The following is a 15,354-nucleotide window of genomic DNA, read 5'->3' on the forward strand; positions in this document are numbered from 1 at the left end:
AGGCGGGGAGCCGCCACCCTCAGCGGGGTCTGTGGAGAAAAAACAGCGGGGGAGTGTCCCAGAGCGGGACAAACTCGCACCCAAAATACCGCCGGGGCGGCCAGGACCCGGGAAGGTCCTCCGGGACCCCGCCGCACCGGGGGTGCGGACCCCCCGCACCCCCCGTCCTCATGGCTCAGCGTACCTGGGCAATAAAATACGCCCGTTCTCCTCCCGCACAGCTGGAAGCGCAGGGGCTTTTAACCGAAGGCCTTGGCCTCGGCCCCGCTGTGGGCCAGCGTCCCTGCAGCGCAGCGGGCAGGCAGGAGGCGCCTGTGGGGAGGATGAGGAGGAGAAAGCCCCAAACGTGCCTGGAGCTCTGCAGAGCCCAAAGGAAGGAGCCAGAGCAAAACAAGATGCGGGGCCTGGGGATGGATGAGTGTCTCAGAGGTTTTTTCTCACAGGCTGGCCCCAAAGCCCTCCCCCTGCTTGCTCTCTTCCCTCCGTTTTGTACCTTTCTCTATAAACCGCCTCTGCCAGAGTCCAGATAGCCCAACTCTCACCATTCCTCATGTTCTTGCCTGCACATCAGCACACGGGCCCCAGTGAAAACAGGGTGGGTAAGCCCCTGCAACAGATCCTGCCCTGGCTCCAAGCAGTCTGCTACGAGGGCTGATTGTTGGTATAGGTTTGCTTTTTTTTTTTTAATTCAGAAAGAAAAAGTAATGGGGGTGAGGGAACACTGGCCCAGAAAGCAGCAGGAAACACTTGTATGAAAGAAGCATTAGGGCTCCTGGGCTGCAGGGCTCTACAGCAGTCTCTTGTAAAGCACGGTCAGCTACAGAGAAAGGCCATGGCAGAAGCAGCCAGTTTATACTCCTCCTGCCAGATGCTGGCACAGAAACCAAAAGGAAGAAGGAGATGGCAGATCCTGAGGAAAGGAGCCATTACTGAGTCCAGGCCGGCACTGCGGGCACACAGTCCCTCCCCACCCGTGGCTAAGGCAATACGGCAACATCCAAGCCTGCTGAACTTCAGCTCCTGCCCCAGAGCTCTGCTTCTGGGAAGCCAGTCACCTCTCCCACCTCACTGAAGGGCTGCACGCCTTGAGTGAACGCTAGTTTGTATCTCAGTCGGATGGGATCCTATGAGAGAAAGGAACAGAGAGAGGGGCATGTCATGGTTGCAGATTCCTGGGCCCCCTTCAGCCTCACCCCTCGAAGCGTTGCTGCAATGAATCACCCTCTGGAAGGGAAGAGTAACACTTCAGCCACGTGGAACCTCTGCACAGAACGAGACCTGGATCTTCATAAGATATTTAGGGAGCAACTGGGAGACCTATGCAAGGCACCCAGGGGCATGCTTGGCAATCCAGGCCTGGCCAGCCTTCACAGTGACAGAGGATTCCTTACACCAATCTTCAGTCTCATAATTATTCACCAATGCAACAGAACTGCCACCCATCGCTTGGTCCTTGGGTGGCCTCGTGTTCCATCAGCTGCAAACATCCACAGTGTCTACCAGGAGCCATCTCTGCAGGTAGACTGAGGCAGAGCTGTGCAGGCCCCTGCAGCAACTGCCCATTCAATCCTTCAGATTATAGCTCTGGAAAGCTGTTTCAGTGGGAAAAATGTCTTCCCAGCACAGCCCAGACTGCTCTGTCTCTCCCCTGCATCTTCCTGCTAATAATATTCTCCCCATCTTTCATACAAATACCCCACCCGCTACAGTGACATTCCGAGTGCTCCACCAGCAGACTCCATCACCACACATACCTTGCGTGGATTGGCGAGCAGCAGGACCTGGGATACCACTGCAGGGGGGAGGAGAGGACTGAAGGCGGGCAGCTCAGTACCGGATGCTGGTTGTAACTTTATTTTCATGGTCTGAAAGAGAAAAGAAAAGGAATGCTTTTTGGTCCATGCTGGGACCACCTGGAAGATGAGGGTGACCTTCCCAGTCTTCGGACACTTCTCGCAGTCACCACAATCGATCAAAGATTATCAAGAGTGGCTTCGCAACAACATCAGCCAGCTCCCTCAGCACTCCCAGGGAGGGACCCAGGCCTTTTTCAGCATCCCAGAAGAGCAAGAAGGAGGACCCAGGGAACTACAGGCCACACATTTTGGCATTTAATGAAAAGCATGCCTTTTCACAGCCTGCATCTAAAGGCAGATATTCCTAAATAGATAATTCCATGCTGTACATACACAGGCAGAACGAGTGCCTTCCCCAGGAGGCTAAACCAGCATGTCTGGAGCCTCGTCTAGTTGTCACAAGGCCAGGGATATACACTGTGAAACAAACACTGGTGCCACAGGCACCACCATACAGCAGGTTCACCATTCAGAGAAAGTGAGGCGTGCAATTTCTGATGAGCAAAGAAAATCCTAAGCAAGTAATGGTGAACCTTCTCCTCAGGACATTTCTGAGTCGTCCCTCTTCTCTGCCACTCACCACAGGCTTCTCACCTTCGGGACTGCAGCCTGGAATGCTATGTCCTTAATTGGTTGAGCTGATGTGCTCAGCATGGAAAGAACCATCACCAGCACATGTGGTCGGCCAGGAGCCCGGTCTCTGGAGAAGTGGAGCATAGCCTTGAAACCATTCCTGTCGTACACAGTAAGTGGACAGATACTGCCTGCCAGAGACAAAAGGAGAGTCAGAAACAAAGCGTGGATTCCCCTTCCTTCTGAGGGCAGAACAGCAAAGACGGGATAAGGAACAGCAAAGAGGAAACATGCATACAAACTTTTACTTCCTCCAGCAAACTCACAGACCAAGCAGCTGCCTCTGATTTACATTTCGCCTCTAAGGCAGAGAAGGGAATCTGAATGTCTAAATTGGAGATTTAGCAGCTCAGATTTCAACAGTCAAGCGTGGATCCAATAGAGATACGATGGGAAAAGCAAAATGTAATTCTTCGGCACACACAAGACTTAGCCCTTATCACCATTGCCTGGTAAATCCACACCTAACTATCACCATTAAGCCCTTCCAAAATCTGGTAAATCCTTCACTTGAGAGACTGAAGGCAGAAGACATTCAGGTCAGAATGTCTCTGCACCTGTCCTCTTCCAAAAGTAGCGACGGCCCTGCAGTCCTCGTAACAGGATGTGCCCTGCTCTGAGACACTGGGGTGCCATGTACCCAGGCTGACGCTCCATCAGGTGGTTGCAGGGCTGGGCCAAAGAGTGTTGAATTGAAAAGCAGAGGTGGAAAGAACAGCTCTGCTTTGGGAAGCAGAGCAACTCCCACCCATAGATACCTTTTTAGCCTCTGGAGAAGAACTGCTTGAAACTTGATTAAAGGTGCTAAGGGCAAACAGTTTAGAAGCACATCACAGAGGTTAGCCAGGGCAGGAAACTCCTGACTACTGAGTAGGGAGGACAAGGACATTTCCATGGTACGATCCCTAGCACTTGCTCAACTTCTCAGATACATTAAGTCCTTCACAGAACAGTCATTACTTTACTCCAGCCAACCCGCACAGCATGAAGCTACTTTGGCTTGCTCACCTGCAAAAATCACAGAAGAGCTCTAGTAAGCCACTAGTAAGCAGAGCTGGGGCACAGAAATCATTGCACTTACTCGGTGTAATTGAAATTAAAGGGACAAAAAGGTTTTCTAGAGAAGCATCATAGGAAGCTGGATGCAAAGAGGCAGCAGGCTTCAGCTCGTAGCCTAGGCTGGAGAATGAAGTATCTGCCATTGAGCTATTTGGAAGATCTGGAAAGGGCAATTTCATGGGTGATAAATCCCTGGAAAGAAAAGCATGTAGAAAGCTTATATTAACTGAGGAGACTACATGGTATATACCATCTTCTGCTGTGTGCATTTGTATTCCCAATCCCTCATCCCTTTTAGGTATACAGAAAGTACAAGTTTATACTCTCTGAATTCTTGAGAAATTAAAAAACTGTCTCTATTTCATATGGGAAGAAGTTGCTGTTTCAGCATTCAGTAAGGCAGACTTTGATTTCTGTTACTATCGTGAAACTTTGTTTCAGGGCTTTGGAAGCCTACTCTCCCCATTCACAGGCTCTCCGGAACTCTAGTCAGCGAGATTAAAGGAAATTCTAGCTCAAAGAAGTTGGGAATCTCTAGTAAAATTTCCTGGCTTGTATTATGGCAGACTGGATAAGCGTATTGTAACGGTCACCTGCTGTGAAGACATGTGGATGATTAATTTGGTTCATGAACTGTTAGGCTTCCATTGAATGCGTGGAAACTAGTTTGTCACAGCCTGAAGAAAGCTGGGGAAAGTATTTTTTGAGTCACAGGTTATTATAAAAAGACCTGACTGCAATGGTTTTGTTCCTTTACCTCAGGATCACCTTGTTACTAGGCCATGGGGTTTGTCTCTCCAAGTTTCTGACCCTTGGAAGGTCCTAGTGTGCAATTGCACACAGTGCAATTAACAGGATCATAACTGCTGCTTAAGAGCCAATGCACAGATGGATAGCTTGCCATCACTAACCAGTTGTAGTTGAAAGGTTTTCCTAAAACTCACTGCTCTAAAAGAGTATTCCTCATCTCCAAAGGCAGTCTGTATTATGCACTTTGCTTACAAGGATAATGTCTTGGTCCTGGATGGTGGAGAGAGCTGATCAGCCAGGTCCCGAAATACATTCTTCTCCGAACAGCTGTCTTCCCAGCTCTCCTGCAGTCCCAGTGTTTGAACAGCACTTACAATTTCACCATATCCATTGTGTACATCAGTCTGAAAAGTAAGGCACTTCTGGTTCATGCTATAGAACATCACATCAGCAAAAATCAGACCTGTTCCACTGAGAACCACCTCATTTTCAATAACACTACTTAAAGTAGAAATAAATATGAATAATCTGGTTGCAAACTGCAACTGAGAAATTCATTGCAGAGGACAAGGATTCCGGTTTCCCTTCAGAATAGAGCAGTGTAACAAAAGGCTGCCAGAGAAAGCTAGATCAAGAATCACATCTGATTTTTGTTCTTTGTACCTTATGGACTATAGTATCTGAAGATCACTCACCTCTGCTAATCCAAAATCAGGTGGTGGTTTCTGTGCAACAGGAGAGTTGCTGAGACCTAAGAAAGATGCCAAAATGCTACAGATCAATTACAAAAAAAAAGGGTTTTCTACAGGTTCTTGTTGTCTAACAGCAGTTTGACTACAGTCTAACACCATTAAAGAAACTACATTCTTGAAAATTTACGACACTGGCTGAAAGGGTCTACTTTCTCTTAGGACTGACATTAAAGTCAAAGTTCTCCTATCTTCATTAAACACCACGAACGCTAGTAACAAGGGTAACACTGTACTGAGTTGCACATACAAACCTAATGACTTTAACTCCTCATCGAGCAGACAGGTAGAGGTTGTGCTGCTGTGCCGGGAGGCGGTGGTTGTGTTTGCAAATTGGTCTGTAGGAGACTGGGATGTCGCCTCCAGTTCAGAGAAGTCAATCAGTGTATAGCTCTTCATGCGTCTTGGAGTTGGCCGGCATGCTTTGGAAAGAGCAGAAAGAGTTAAAGAGAAACCTCCTGAAAGGAACAGTGTATTTATGGGTGCAGGCATGCCCGAAAGGACTCACAGATGAAGAACTTCAGGAATATTTCCTATCAACTATACATAAAAGCAAATGATGGTTACATCATAGTTTTCCTGTGTTAAAGGATTTTCTCCACATTTATTCTCTGAGAACCATTTCCCTTCCAAACTCCACTCATACATGATGTGCAGGAGCAGAGATGTCATGGAACGCTGCTGGATGCTCTTTACCTGCTGCATCAGCAGAACTGGTGGCTGAACCTCCTCCATCACCATTTTCATGCCTGGCTACAACCTGCCTGTACTGCCCGAGCACCTGTGTGAGTTTGTCATTGGCCTGCAGTATCTCAGCTGGAAAACAAGAGAAGAAACAAAACATTAATGTTCTAACGAGAGGGTCAGTTCCACAGCACTCTCCAAACTGCTCATGAGGGAGGTACAGTGCATCTAAGGACTTGCCTGGAGCAAAGTCTAGTGGGGCAATCTGCCTTAAACTTCTGACTAGTTTTTCATTCCATTTCCTGAAGTGCAGCATTTTGCACATACATCTGCTGATTTCAGGCCTCTCTCAAATTCATCAAGATCACTTTGAAATCTGATCCTATCTCTAAAGCACTTACAGTTCCTGCCATTTCTTATGCACTTTATTGTTCTCTGCAAGTTTGCCAAGTGTACTTGAGTATATAATCCAGCACTCCCCAGCTGAGGATCCCTGGCATTCATGGGTATGAATGAAATGTTTGAGGCACAGCTGAGCTCTTATGTTTGCTGTTTAAGATCTCTATTCAGCAAGGCATCCCTTCAGTCAGGTTTTCAAGGCATATGGACAAGACTGTGAAACGCAGTCCTCTGTGAAGGGCTAAATTTCACAACAATGGAATTCAAAGATTCCACTCATATGGCCCTCCTCAATATATTACTTAAGAAATTAAAAAAATATTCTCCCTTCTGTGTTGATAGACAGGGAGAACTTCAATCTCTGTAGAGATAAGACTGCAAAAGCCTCCAGTTCTCTGAACACCAGAACTCCACAAACTCTGAAAACCACCTTGGCTAGAAGAAACTGGATTGACTGTTTAACTTTGGGCTCCAAGTGAAAATTTATACCTTCCTTGGAAAGGGGTGGGAGGAGCTTCCCATGGGCATGGTTTAAAGGTGAATGTGGAAAGCTTTGGCAGCAGGGTAGCAAGTGCCTAAGCGTTCCCCCTCTCAGAGGAAGGGCGTATCCCACTTGTCAAAGCAAAGGTAGATGAACTTAACTGCAAAGAAATCCAAGGACAGAGTTGGCTCTTACCTAGAGCCTCATCATCATCAACTGTCTCACTGGCAAGGCGAAAGAGCAGTGGCCTGAGCTTCTCACAGCGTTGAAACAGAGTCTATGGAAGGAAATGGTTCACATCATTGCTCAGGAGATCCCAGACACTCTCACACTTCTGTGTCCCTGTTATCACCTGTAAGAGATGCTACCCCTCTAGAAGAGGAAGATGCGCTTTCTGCCCAGGTCCAGACAAAGGGTATCAATGCTGCATGTTGCTGTACTCTTAAAAATCCACAGTGGCCTGGAAGTACAGACACTGGAACAAGGAGGGTTTGCTGGTATCTCCTCAGCAATCGCATCCTCTCTATGCATACAGATGTAAGATAGATCAGTGTAAAATTACTCAATTTAAAAGAAAAAGTATCCAGGTGTGAATAGATCGATCACGGTACTCAGAGGGAAGTATTACAACTGCCAGTTGCAACTACCGTCAGACAATGCAAGGCCACTTGGTTTTTAGGAAATGAGGAGGCACAGAGGCAGCCACTTCTTCAGTCTGAAAGTAGGCTCTCTTCCATCTACAGCAGCAGCCCTCCCAACAGCAGCTAACTCCAAACTCTGCTGTCACACATAGCCACAGAAATTCTTACCTACAAAAATTCAGTTTTTTTAATTTGAGAGTCTGGTAGGCATCCTAGTGGAGTTTCAGATATTTGGAGGCCATAAAGCTCTTCTGACAGCCCTATTAGTGACATCAAACATTTCCACAATTCATTGATAATTATGAGCAGCAGCAGACCAGTGAACTCTGGGCAGAAAAAGGGGAATCACAGAAACCATAGCACAAGCTGAAGAACCCACAGCTTTGAGCTTCTCTGGTCGGATCTTGTCACACCCACCTAAGCATGCCCAGGCTCAAGGGGATTCCTGTGTGTTACACCACTGTTGGAGGAAGAACCATTTCCCCATAAGATACCACAAGAAGAGCAGCTAACCTGGACAGAAAGTCAGATTGGCACAGCAGGAGCCGGTTCCATTCCAACTTCCATTACACTGACGGAAGGGACTGTTATTCATCAAATATGCTGGAAACTATTTGCTGTGGTAATGCTGTTTCCCTGGCAGAAGCTGCCCTTTGAATCCTGTTGCCCTGGGCCCTCCCAGCCATAGCCAGTCAAAAGAACTTCTTATGCAGGAAAAAGACCATTTACCTGTAGGGACTCCTGGTCAGATTTGGATAATTCTTGTCTCTTGTAATTTTCCAGTAATTCGTCCATACGTTTCACATTCTCAGAAACCTCACTGATGGTATTCACTCTTCTGGACACCTTAGCTGACTTTTCTTGTTCCTTTGATGAAAAATGAAATAAAAGTATATGATGATTTGGCTAGTACAGCCAATGCATGTTGCTTTCTACTAGTATCTTATTGCAGGTAGAGGAGGCACAAAGCAGTGTGTGTAAGGACTCACCCCCCCAGCAGCTCCAGTATCAGTGCTACACCACACTTCCCTGTCAAGGGTGAAGATGGAAACCTCCTGCCCCTCTCAGGGTACCCTGGCCAGTGTGCTGGTGCATAAGAATTCATTTCACCACAGTCACAAGTAAGACTTCAAAATTAGAGTTGGGAGCTGGTGGCTTCTGCCATGTAGAACAACACTCTCAAAACGACAGCAGGGATTTCATTAAACCAAACCAAATCTCCTATTTCTGCAGAGAATTGGTGTGCCCTTTCAGATGGAAGATGAAAACAGACACACCAGATGTGCATGCACACATTGCTGTACAAAAGAGGCAGTTCTGTACAGATATGGCTTTTTTCCACTTGGGAACTGAGTCTATTTTTGGAAACTTGCTATCACTAATGCAGTACTACTGTCGGGATCCCACTAAAGTGGAAGTGTCCTGTCATACAGGCTCCTGGGTATAAATATTTGCTCTTCCTGGCAATGGCATATTTTAGGCAAACAAAACAAAATAATCCCGCATTGTAACTTTGGAATAACAAATACTGAAAATCGTCCCTCCTCTGGGGCAGCTTAAATAGTTCACCTGAGACTGATAACACAGCAAGGTTCCCACTACCACCTCTTGGTGTTCCCTTTAATACCAATGAGGTGGCAGGCACTACGGAGGTCAGGTACAGAGGGACCACTGTCAAAAACTGAACTACCAAGTCCCCTCCCACCCTCCCCAGCTGCAAACACAGCTTCTGACCCAAGGAGCTCCCTACCTCTTTAATCATGCTCTTGATCAGACGGTTGGCAGCCTGCAGGTCTTCAGAGTGGTTGCTCTTTAAAAGCCTTGCTAAGAGCTGTTGAGGGGATAGCATTGGACAACAGTGAGCAGCAGTCTCTAGGCACCATACTACAGGCACACATCACATAAGAGCAGATACTGAGAGACACCCACTGTCATAATATTTTCTATAATTCTGGAAATAAGTGGACTCATGTCCCATAATCTAATCCAGATTACATTGCTGCCTCCTACAGCTGCCTGCACACACTGGCTGTTTGGGTATAGGAACTCTCTGGCTCTGCAGAACTTTTCCCTCCCTTGGGAAAGTTTCTATTAAACTGATGTTTTTCTCTAGAAAAGTTTCACTTTTTACTAAGCAAAAATTTCTGACAAAGCATCAAAGAATTCTCTAGCTGTTGTACAGCATGAAGTATTAGCATCATTCTGAAGATACTCTGTCTGAAACAGCAAAAGCTCTCAAAATATGACTGAGCCTGTTTTCTCATCAGTACAAATCGGGGGGGGGTAGGCATGAAAACCCTAAGGTTTACCTTGGATTTCTCTTCATCTGTGTCAAAAATAGAATTCTGAGGTCTCGGAGAAGGGGGAGGTAAAATTTTGTCTTCTGGCAGTTTGGGGTCTTCTTTTACAATCCCTGGAATGGGTAACAGTATTTGTTCATTGATGCCTGAGCTGTTAAAACACCAATGCTCAATGATGCATTGGATTTTGCACCTATTTCTTTCACCCCACCCCAGAACTTTACAGAATGAGATGAAGCAGCAAGGAGTTGCCTTAGCACACATACAGACAAAAGACTTCCCTTTCTCCCTTGAATTAAGCACAGGCCAAATGAGATTTTCAGGGTAGAAAATAAAATTCAGATGTGCTGAACTCCCTCTGGGCGAATTGCTAAAATTCCCCCATAGCAAGAGCACTGGGAGCACACCAGTATTGACCTCTGAGCAGCAGGATCGCCACAATCAGTACAGCCGTAAAATGTAGGGCACCAAACACACACAACCGAGTACCAAAGGAACCCCTAACACCAACAGTGATTCCATGGACTTCTCCCATCCTGCCTCTCCGGCCAGCACTTGCAGCAGCAGCAGCCTCTGACTGTGCAGGCGTTGGATGGGCAGCGGTCCCCGAGAGCTGCCCCGCAGGAGGGCACCCAGCACCCCTGCTCAGCACCCCACCGGTGTCACAGCAACAGCCCAGCCTACAGCAGTCGCTGCACAAAGGAAAGGCAGTGACAGCGAGGAAGCTTTCCACAGCAGTACTTGGGGGAAGGCTTGCAAAGCCATTTGAGGCTCAAAGATGCACAAAGCAAACCTGGTGGGAAGCATCTAAACAAATTCCCTAATTCCCCTGAACTTCCACAGAAAGTATTATGGTACTTTCTTAGTTAAGCTGTGAAATTTATTACCTGGGATATCACGAGGGAATGGACAAATTTCTGGATTACAATACCATTAAGAACTATTAAATATGATGGAATGGATGAAAAATCCAGCTCAAGATCTCTCCGAACCCATCCCTCATAATCCTGGGAGAGTATTCCAGGGCAAAGATCACTCTGAGTTTGTCCTGTACCTTTTCCCTGCACAACAGTGGTGAGCACTGTGTGAACAGAGGCCACAAGGCTAGCCTGATCTTTAACTCAATAAGGCTGTTCTTCGGTAAATCTCTTTAAACAGTTGCATGCATCCTTAAGTACCCAAACAGCCTTGTAAGCGTGGCCTTTGTCCTTTTCTCCTTACAACATTTTATGAAAAAAGCTGAGTCACAAATTAAAGAGGGCAGATATCTGTGGTCTGAAACCATGTGACTTAGAAGGCTAAAAAGGAAACTGAAATAACAGAACTAAACCTTGTTTCTTTAGCATCTGATAAGCATCCCGGATTTTAACTTCCTGAGGAAACCAGACTGTCCAACTGAATATTACTTCTGTGACTCTTGACTTTACTTTTTCTGAAGACCAGGTTCCATAGTACTGAAAAAAACCCAAAACAAAACAAAAAAGTAAGACAAAAAAGATTAAAACCAAAGAATTAGTGCCAGATATGGCATATGGGTCTAGCCCCAAGTTGTCTGTGTGCAGAAACCAAGTAGCAAATGGATTCCCAACACTTTATTTACAGTGTTGTCAACTGTGTATCTTGCGGTATAGGAAATGGTGTATATAGCTGTGGCTGTAAATACAAGGAATGCTATTAAGTGTATGATAATTACATAAATATTCTATGACAATCAAAATGAAACCATTTCAAAACTTCTCTGATTGGTTATTGAATCCGAAACCAAAAGTAGGTTGTTTTATTTTAGTGTAAACAGTTCTGTGCTTGACTTTAAATACTTCCCTGAACTGCCTGCAACGCAAATAGCACCACTGGCCACAGCCAGACCCAGACAAATGAAAACTGAACAACACAAGAAATGAAAGTTACTGCCTTTTCTCAGCATCTGGATGTTTTCTCTGATTTCTCTCATTGCCTACAAGCACTCACTTTAACGTATTATAAAAACATCAGGAAGAATGACAAATGCCACATGCAAGCCTCCAAAGCACTAGGCATTTTAAACTCATTAAATGATACCTGTTCTGCCAAAACAGCAAACAAAGCACTCTGTAGTGACATATTCTTTAAACTTTCTTGTTTCACTGAAATACCTTTACCAAACCTGGGACTGAGAGAAAAGGTTTTGCTGTTCAGTTAAAGATTTCCCTGAAATCAGCTTTTTGCACCTCTGCCATCGAGATGATGTAATGGAAGATGAAGCTTGTACAAGTGGTAAATGTGTGCAGGACCCACTAAAAGGGGGAATCGATTGCTGAGTTGCTGAGAAGGGTATTTAAGAAAGTCCCAGGTCTGCTATTTGATGCAGAGAGGAGCAAGGCACGAAGATTACACAGTCTCTGATAAAACAGCTCTCCATTTTTCATCATGAGAGGCACTGCCAGGGGACCCAGTGCATCCATTCCAAACTCACAGCTCACTTAGCTTCTCAAACTAAACTTCTCATTTCTGTTGGCTGCTTCTCTTCTCAGGAGGCAGCAACTGCACTCAGAAGCAAAGTGCTCCACAGCAGGGAGCAAGAATGACTATGTTGAATATATTGAATGAATATATTGCGAGCCAGGGAAGCGGAGCAGCAGGAAGGGACTTGGCAGCTTCCACGTTAGTACAGCTGATCCCTTCCAGCCCGCTCCTGACTCAGGGCTGTCGCTGCCTGGGGGCTGGGAGCCCTCTGCCTGGCTTTCAGGACACCCTCAGCAGGACCCCAAAGGGGCTGCAAGAATGCACAACTGTCAGGCGATGGTGGAGCAAGAGCTGCACAAGGGCTGCATGAGGGCTGCTGAAATCCAGTCCCCCCTGCCGCTACCCAAGCTGATCCTGCCCCATGAACAGGACCCAAACCCAGGCTAACCTCTGACAGGACAAAGCAAGAAGGAGAGCAGCCTGAGCACAAGAGTTTGAGGACAGAGCATAAGAAAACAGGGGAGAGGCTCTGGGCAGCTCCTGGCATCTCTGTCCTCTGGCACTTCCCCGACCAAAGTTCTGTAAATCACCAAGAGGCAAAAGGGGTCACAGGAACAATTTCAAGCTCCTCTAGAGTCCCTGACTCTCTCTGCAGAGGTGGGAGAAACCACAATGAAAAATCTTTTCACAGAAAGACTCTGGCTTGCATCTTTTACAGGGGGATTCACATCCAGTCCTTGTGCTTGGAGGCACAGAATATAAATTCTGCTCTACTTCTATGTGAGATTAATTCTAAGTTTTCATATCCAGCATGAAATAAACAGTGTGCCCCATGTGTTTTGTCCAGTGTAACAATGACCACCTACCTTTGGGGAAAGCACTTTAATCAGCTCATTCAGAAACCTGAATTTTGCTATTTCATTATGAAATCTTTCACCGCAGTTATTCACACAGGTCTCTAGCACCTGCAGAAAACAAAACAGTACCAAACAGAAACTGTAGACACAAGTCTTGGGGAATTTTTTTAAATAACTTTTCCATTAAAATACTAAATCTAAGAACTTTCTGCCCCTGCATTCACAAATACAAGATACTAAGGAAGCTGTGCAGCAAGAACATGTATTTCTCCTTCATCCAATCTTCTTAAGCAGCATTATTAAGACCATCTGCTCTGTTCTACCCATCACTAATAACTTTTGGGCCACTGACCCTGTGGTGGAACCGCAGGTCAAACAGCAAGAACTGCAGACCACTGAAACACCTCAGCAGAGTGACAAGGAAAGGAACAACAGCGGTTACTCCCTCCGTTATACCCTGGTTTCTGTATTCCTTATGCAATGGAAAGTTAAAAGGGAGAGACATCTAAGAGAAAAAGAGAGGGAGAGACATCTAAGAGAAAGAGACAGCTATACTGTCTCTACCCCCCCAAACTCTGCTTCCAGGTTACTGCTGCCTCTCCTTGCACACGGATGAAAGCACTTACTGTGAGAGCATGGAGAGCTTCCATCTCCTGAGGTGACTGTATTTTATGCGCCAGCAGCCTCAGTGCAAGCGATGGGCTGGGGAGTAGCAAAAGCAAGTCAGACAACGGACAAGTTCCCAAGAAAAACAAATGCTGCTGATTTTGCCCTGCAGAGAAGAGCAACTGCCGGATTCACAACCTGCTACCTGACAGACACCCTTCTTCTGGTGGGGCGCTGGCCTGGGGGACACACGCACAAGGGGCGAGAGATGAATTGAAGCAGCTTGTGCGACCCCAGTGCTGTCCTCCAGCTGTGGCCAGAGGCTGTCCTCCGGGAGGGAGCCAGCTGGGAGAGGCTAGGGGCTCTCCCTGGGCAAGTGCCATGCAAGCTGGCTCCCTGCAGTCGCAGGAGCCTTGATGCAGAGCCCGAGACAGTTTGCTGACTGCCCCTGTGCACACATGCTGCTGGGGCAGACGGGTGCCAGACTACGGGCTCTGAATGCACAGGCGTCTGCTCTGAAGAAAGAGATGATCACTAAGCTTTGACAGGTTATTTGCTTAATTAGTTCCTGCTCCTTCCCACAGAGCCGAGACTATCAGCTGGAAGGTGTGGGAGTCCCACCAGAGATCTCCCACGTCTTTGAAAGGAAAATCCGAGGCTGAGCCCACCCACGGCTTCCCTACCCACGGCTTCCCTACAGCAGGTATCCTCAGCCAGTCTCCCGAGAGGCTGGTGAGGGCACAGCAGGCAGGACCTGCTACCTCCTGGTTGCAGCAATGGCTGTCGGAGCCCATTCCTAGACATCAACCTCCACCACATTGGCATACTCCTCTTTGCAACTTATTTACACTCTCAGGAGCAGCAGAGCCCAGCGAGCACTCCCAGCTGTCTCTTCCAGCTCCCCACACCACAGCTTACAGATCCCATTCCCCCCGCAGCCATGAGAGAAGCTCAGAGCCAGATACAGCCCAGAGCAAACACAAAGAGCCGTCTGTCCGCCTTACCCTTCTATGTCAGCATTCACCTGGTCACAGAACCGCTGGATGCATTCCCAGTTTTCCTCGGGGATACTTGGGTCAGTGGCCTTATCTTACACAGGAAAAAAAAAGAAAGAAAAAAGGAAAAAACCAGCCTCAGTGCGAGATGTGTACAAGCGAGCGGCACAAGGCAGGAAGCGGCTCAGACCTTGCACTGCTACCAGCTGCATTAGGGCTTTTTGTAAAACAGGCAGAAATGGAAGACACAGGACAAGAACAAAACAGCTGTTACTAAAATATGCCTAAAAATACAGTCCTGAATACACATTCTTAAAGAGTCAAAGTCAGGCATAAACTGAGGTGCTGAAAGCAGCAACAGCATGATGTTGCTTTTAGCACAAAGCACGTGAAACTGTTAAAAAGCATTTACAGCCAGCTCTCCCAGGACCAGACTGCAAACCTTGCCGTGAGGGAACACAGGCATAGTTTACCCTTTTGCAAAAGGGCTGCATGAGTGCCTGTCCCAAAGCTCTGCCTCCACAGCTGAATTGAGGAAAACAAGTCTTTTTCAGCTTTATCCACTCCCCAGTCCAGCGCTTTGGCAGGACTGGGGCTGACAACAGACAGACGAGTCTGGGAGCAGGACAGATGCAGCAGGTTAAGACAGCACCCATGAACATCACCCTAAAGGGGCTCCATGGAGGAGATGGACCCTTCTGCACAGAGCTGAAGCTGCTCCGGTGCCCACCAGTCCCCAGCCCCACTCACTGAGCCACTGCTCCAGTTCCCCAGTGCCAGCCATGGACTCTTGCTCCGCTCCGCCCTGCTGCTCGCAGGAAGCAGATCCACCCGCTGTCGTTCCTTGCGTGCCGCCGCTCGCCCCCGTCAGTTTTCGTGGTGTGGAAGTGTAGACTGTGGGT

At 47.2% G+C, this 15,354-nt stretch overlaps 1 protein-coding gene across 1 annotated transcript; it reads right to left on the reverse strand.

The window, feature by feature from the left end:
- Positions 1 to 27: 27 nt before the first annotated feature.
- Positions 28 to 15,328, reverse strand: GGA2 (golgi associated, gamma adaptin ear containing, ARF binding protein 2). Its single transcript, XM_075058746.1, has 17 exons — positions 15,203 to 15,328; positions 14,462 to 14,546; positions 13,478 to 13,553; positions 12,861 to 12,959; positions 10,883 to 11,006; positions 9,562 to 9,665; positions 9,003 to 9,083; positions 7,982 to 8,119; positions 6,807 to 6,888; positions 5,744 to 5,863; positions 5,302 to 5,469; positions 4,994 to 5,049; positions 4,551 to 4,702; positions 3,571 to 3,740; positions 2,451 to 2,620; positions 1,755 to 1,865; positions 28 to 1,124 (listed from the first exon to the last, which is right to left on the reverse strand). The coding sequence occupies exons 1-17, from the start codon at positions 15,234 to 15,236 to the stop codon at positions 1,014 to 1,016; spliced, it is 1,881 nt and encodes a 626-aa protein (XP_074914847.1). The 5' UTR covers positions 15,237 to 15,328; the 3' UTR covers positions 28 to 1,013.
- Between the last annotated feature and the right edge of the window lie 26 nt (positions 15,329 to 15,354).

Source organism: Buteo buteo, chromosome 27 (genome assembly GCF_964188355.1).
Source record: "Buteo buteo chromosome 27, bButBut1.hap1.1, whole genome shotgun sequence".
Classification (NCBI taxonomy): domain Eukaryota; kingdom Metazoa; phylum Chordata; class Aves; order Accipitriformes; family Accipitridae; genus Buteo; species Buteo buteo.

Bases quoted from the DNA above. Each gene is read 5' to 3' on its own strand.
- GGA2 (XM_075058746.1), bottom strand. From the start codon at position 15,236: ATGGCTGGCACTGGGGAACTGGAGCAGTGGCTCA. The intron at 9,084-9,561 runs GTAAACCTTAGG...TCCCCTCAACAG, and splicing joins CAGATGAAGAGAAATCCAAG to CTCTTAGCAAGGCTTTTAAA. The intron at 3,741-4,550 runs GTAAGCAAAGTG...TTTTCTTTCCAG, and splicing joins AGGACCAAGACATTATCCTT to GGATTTATCACCCATGAAAT.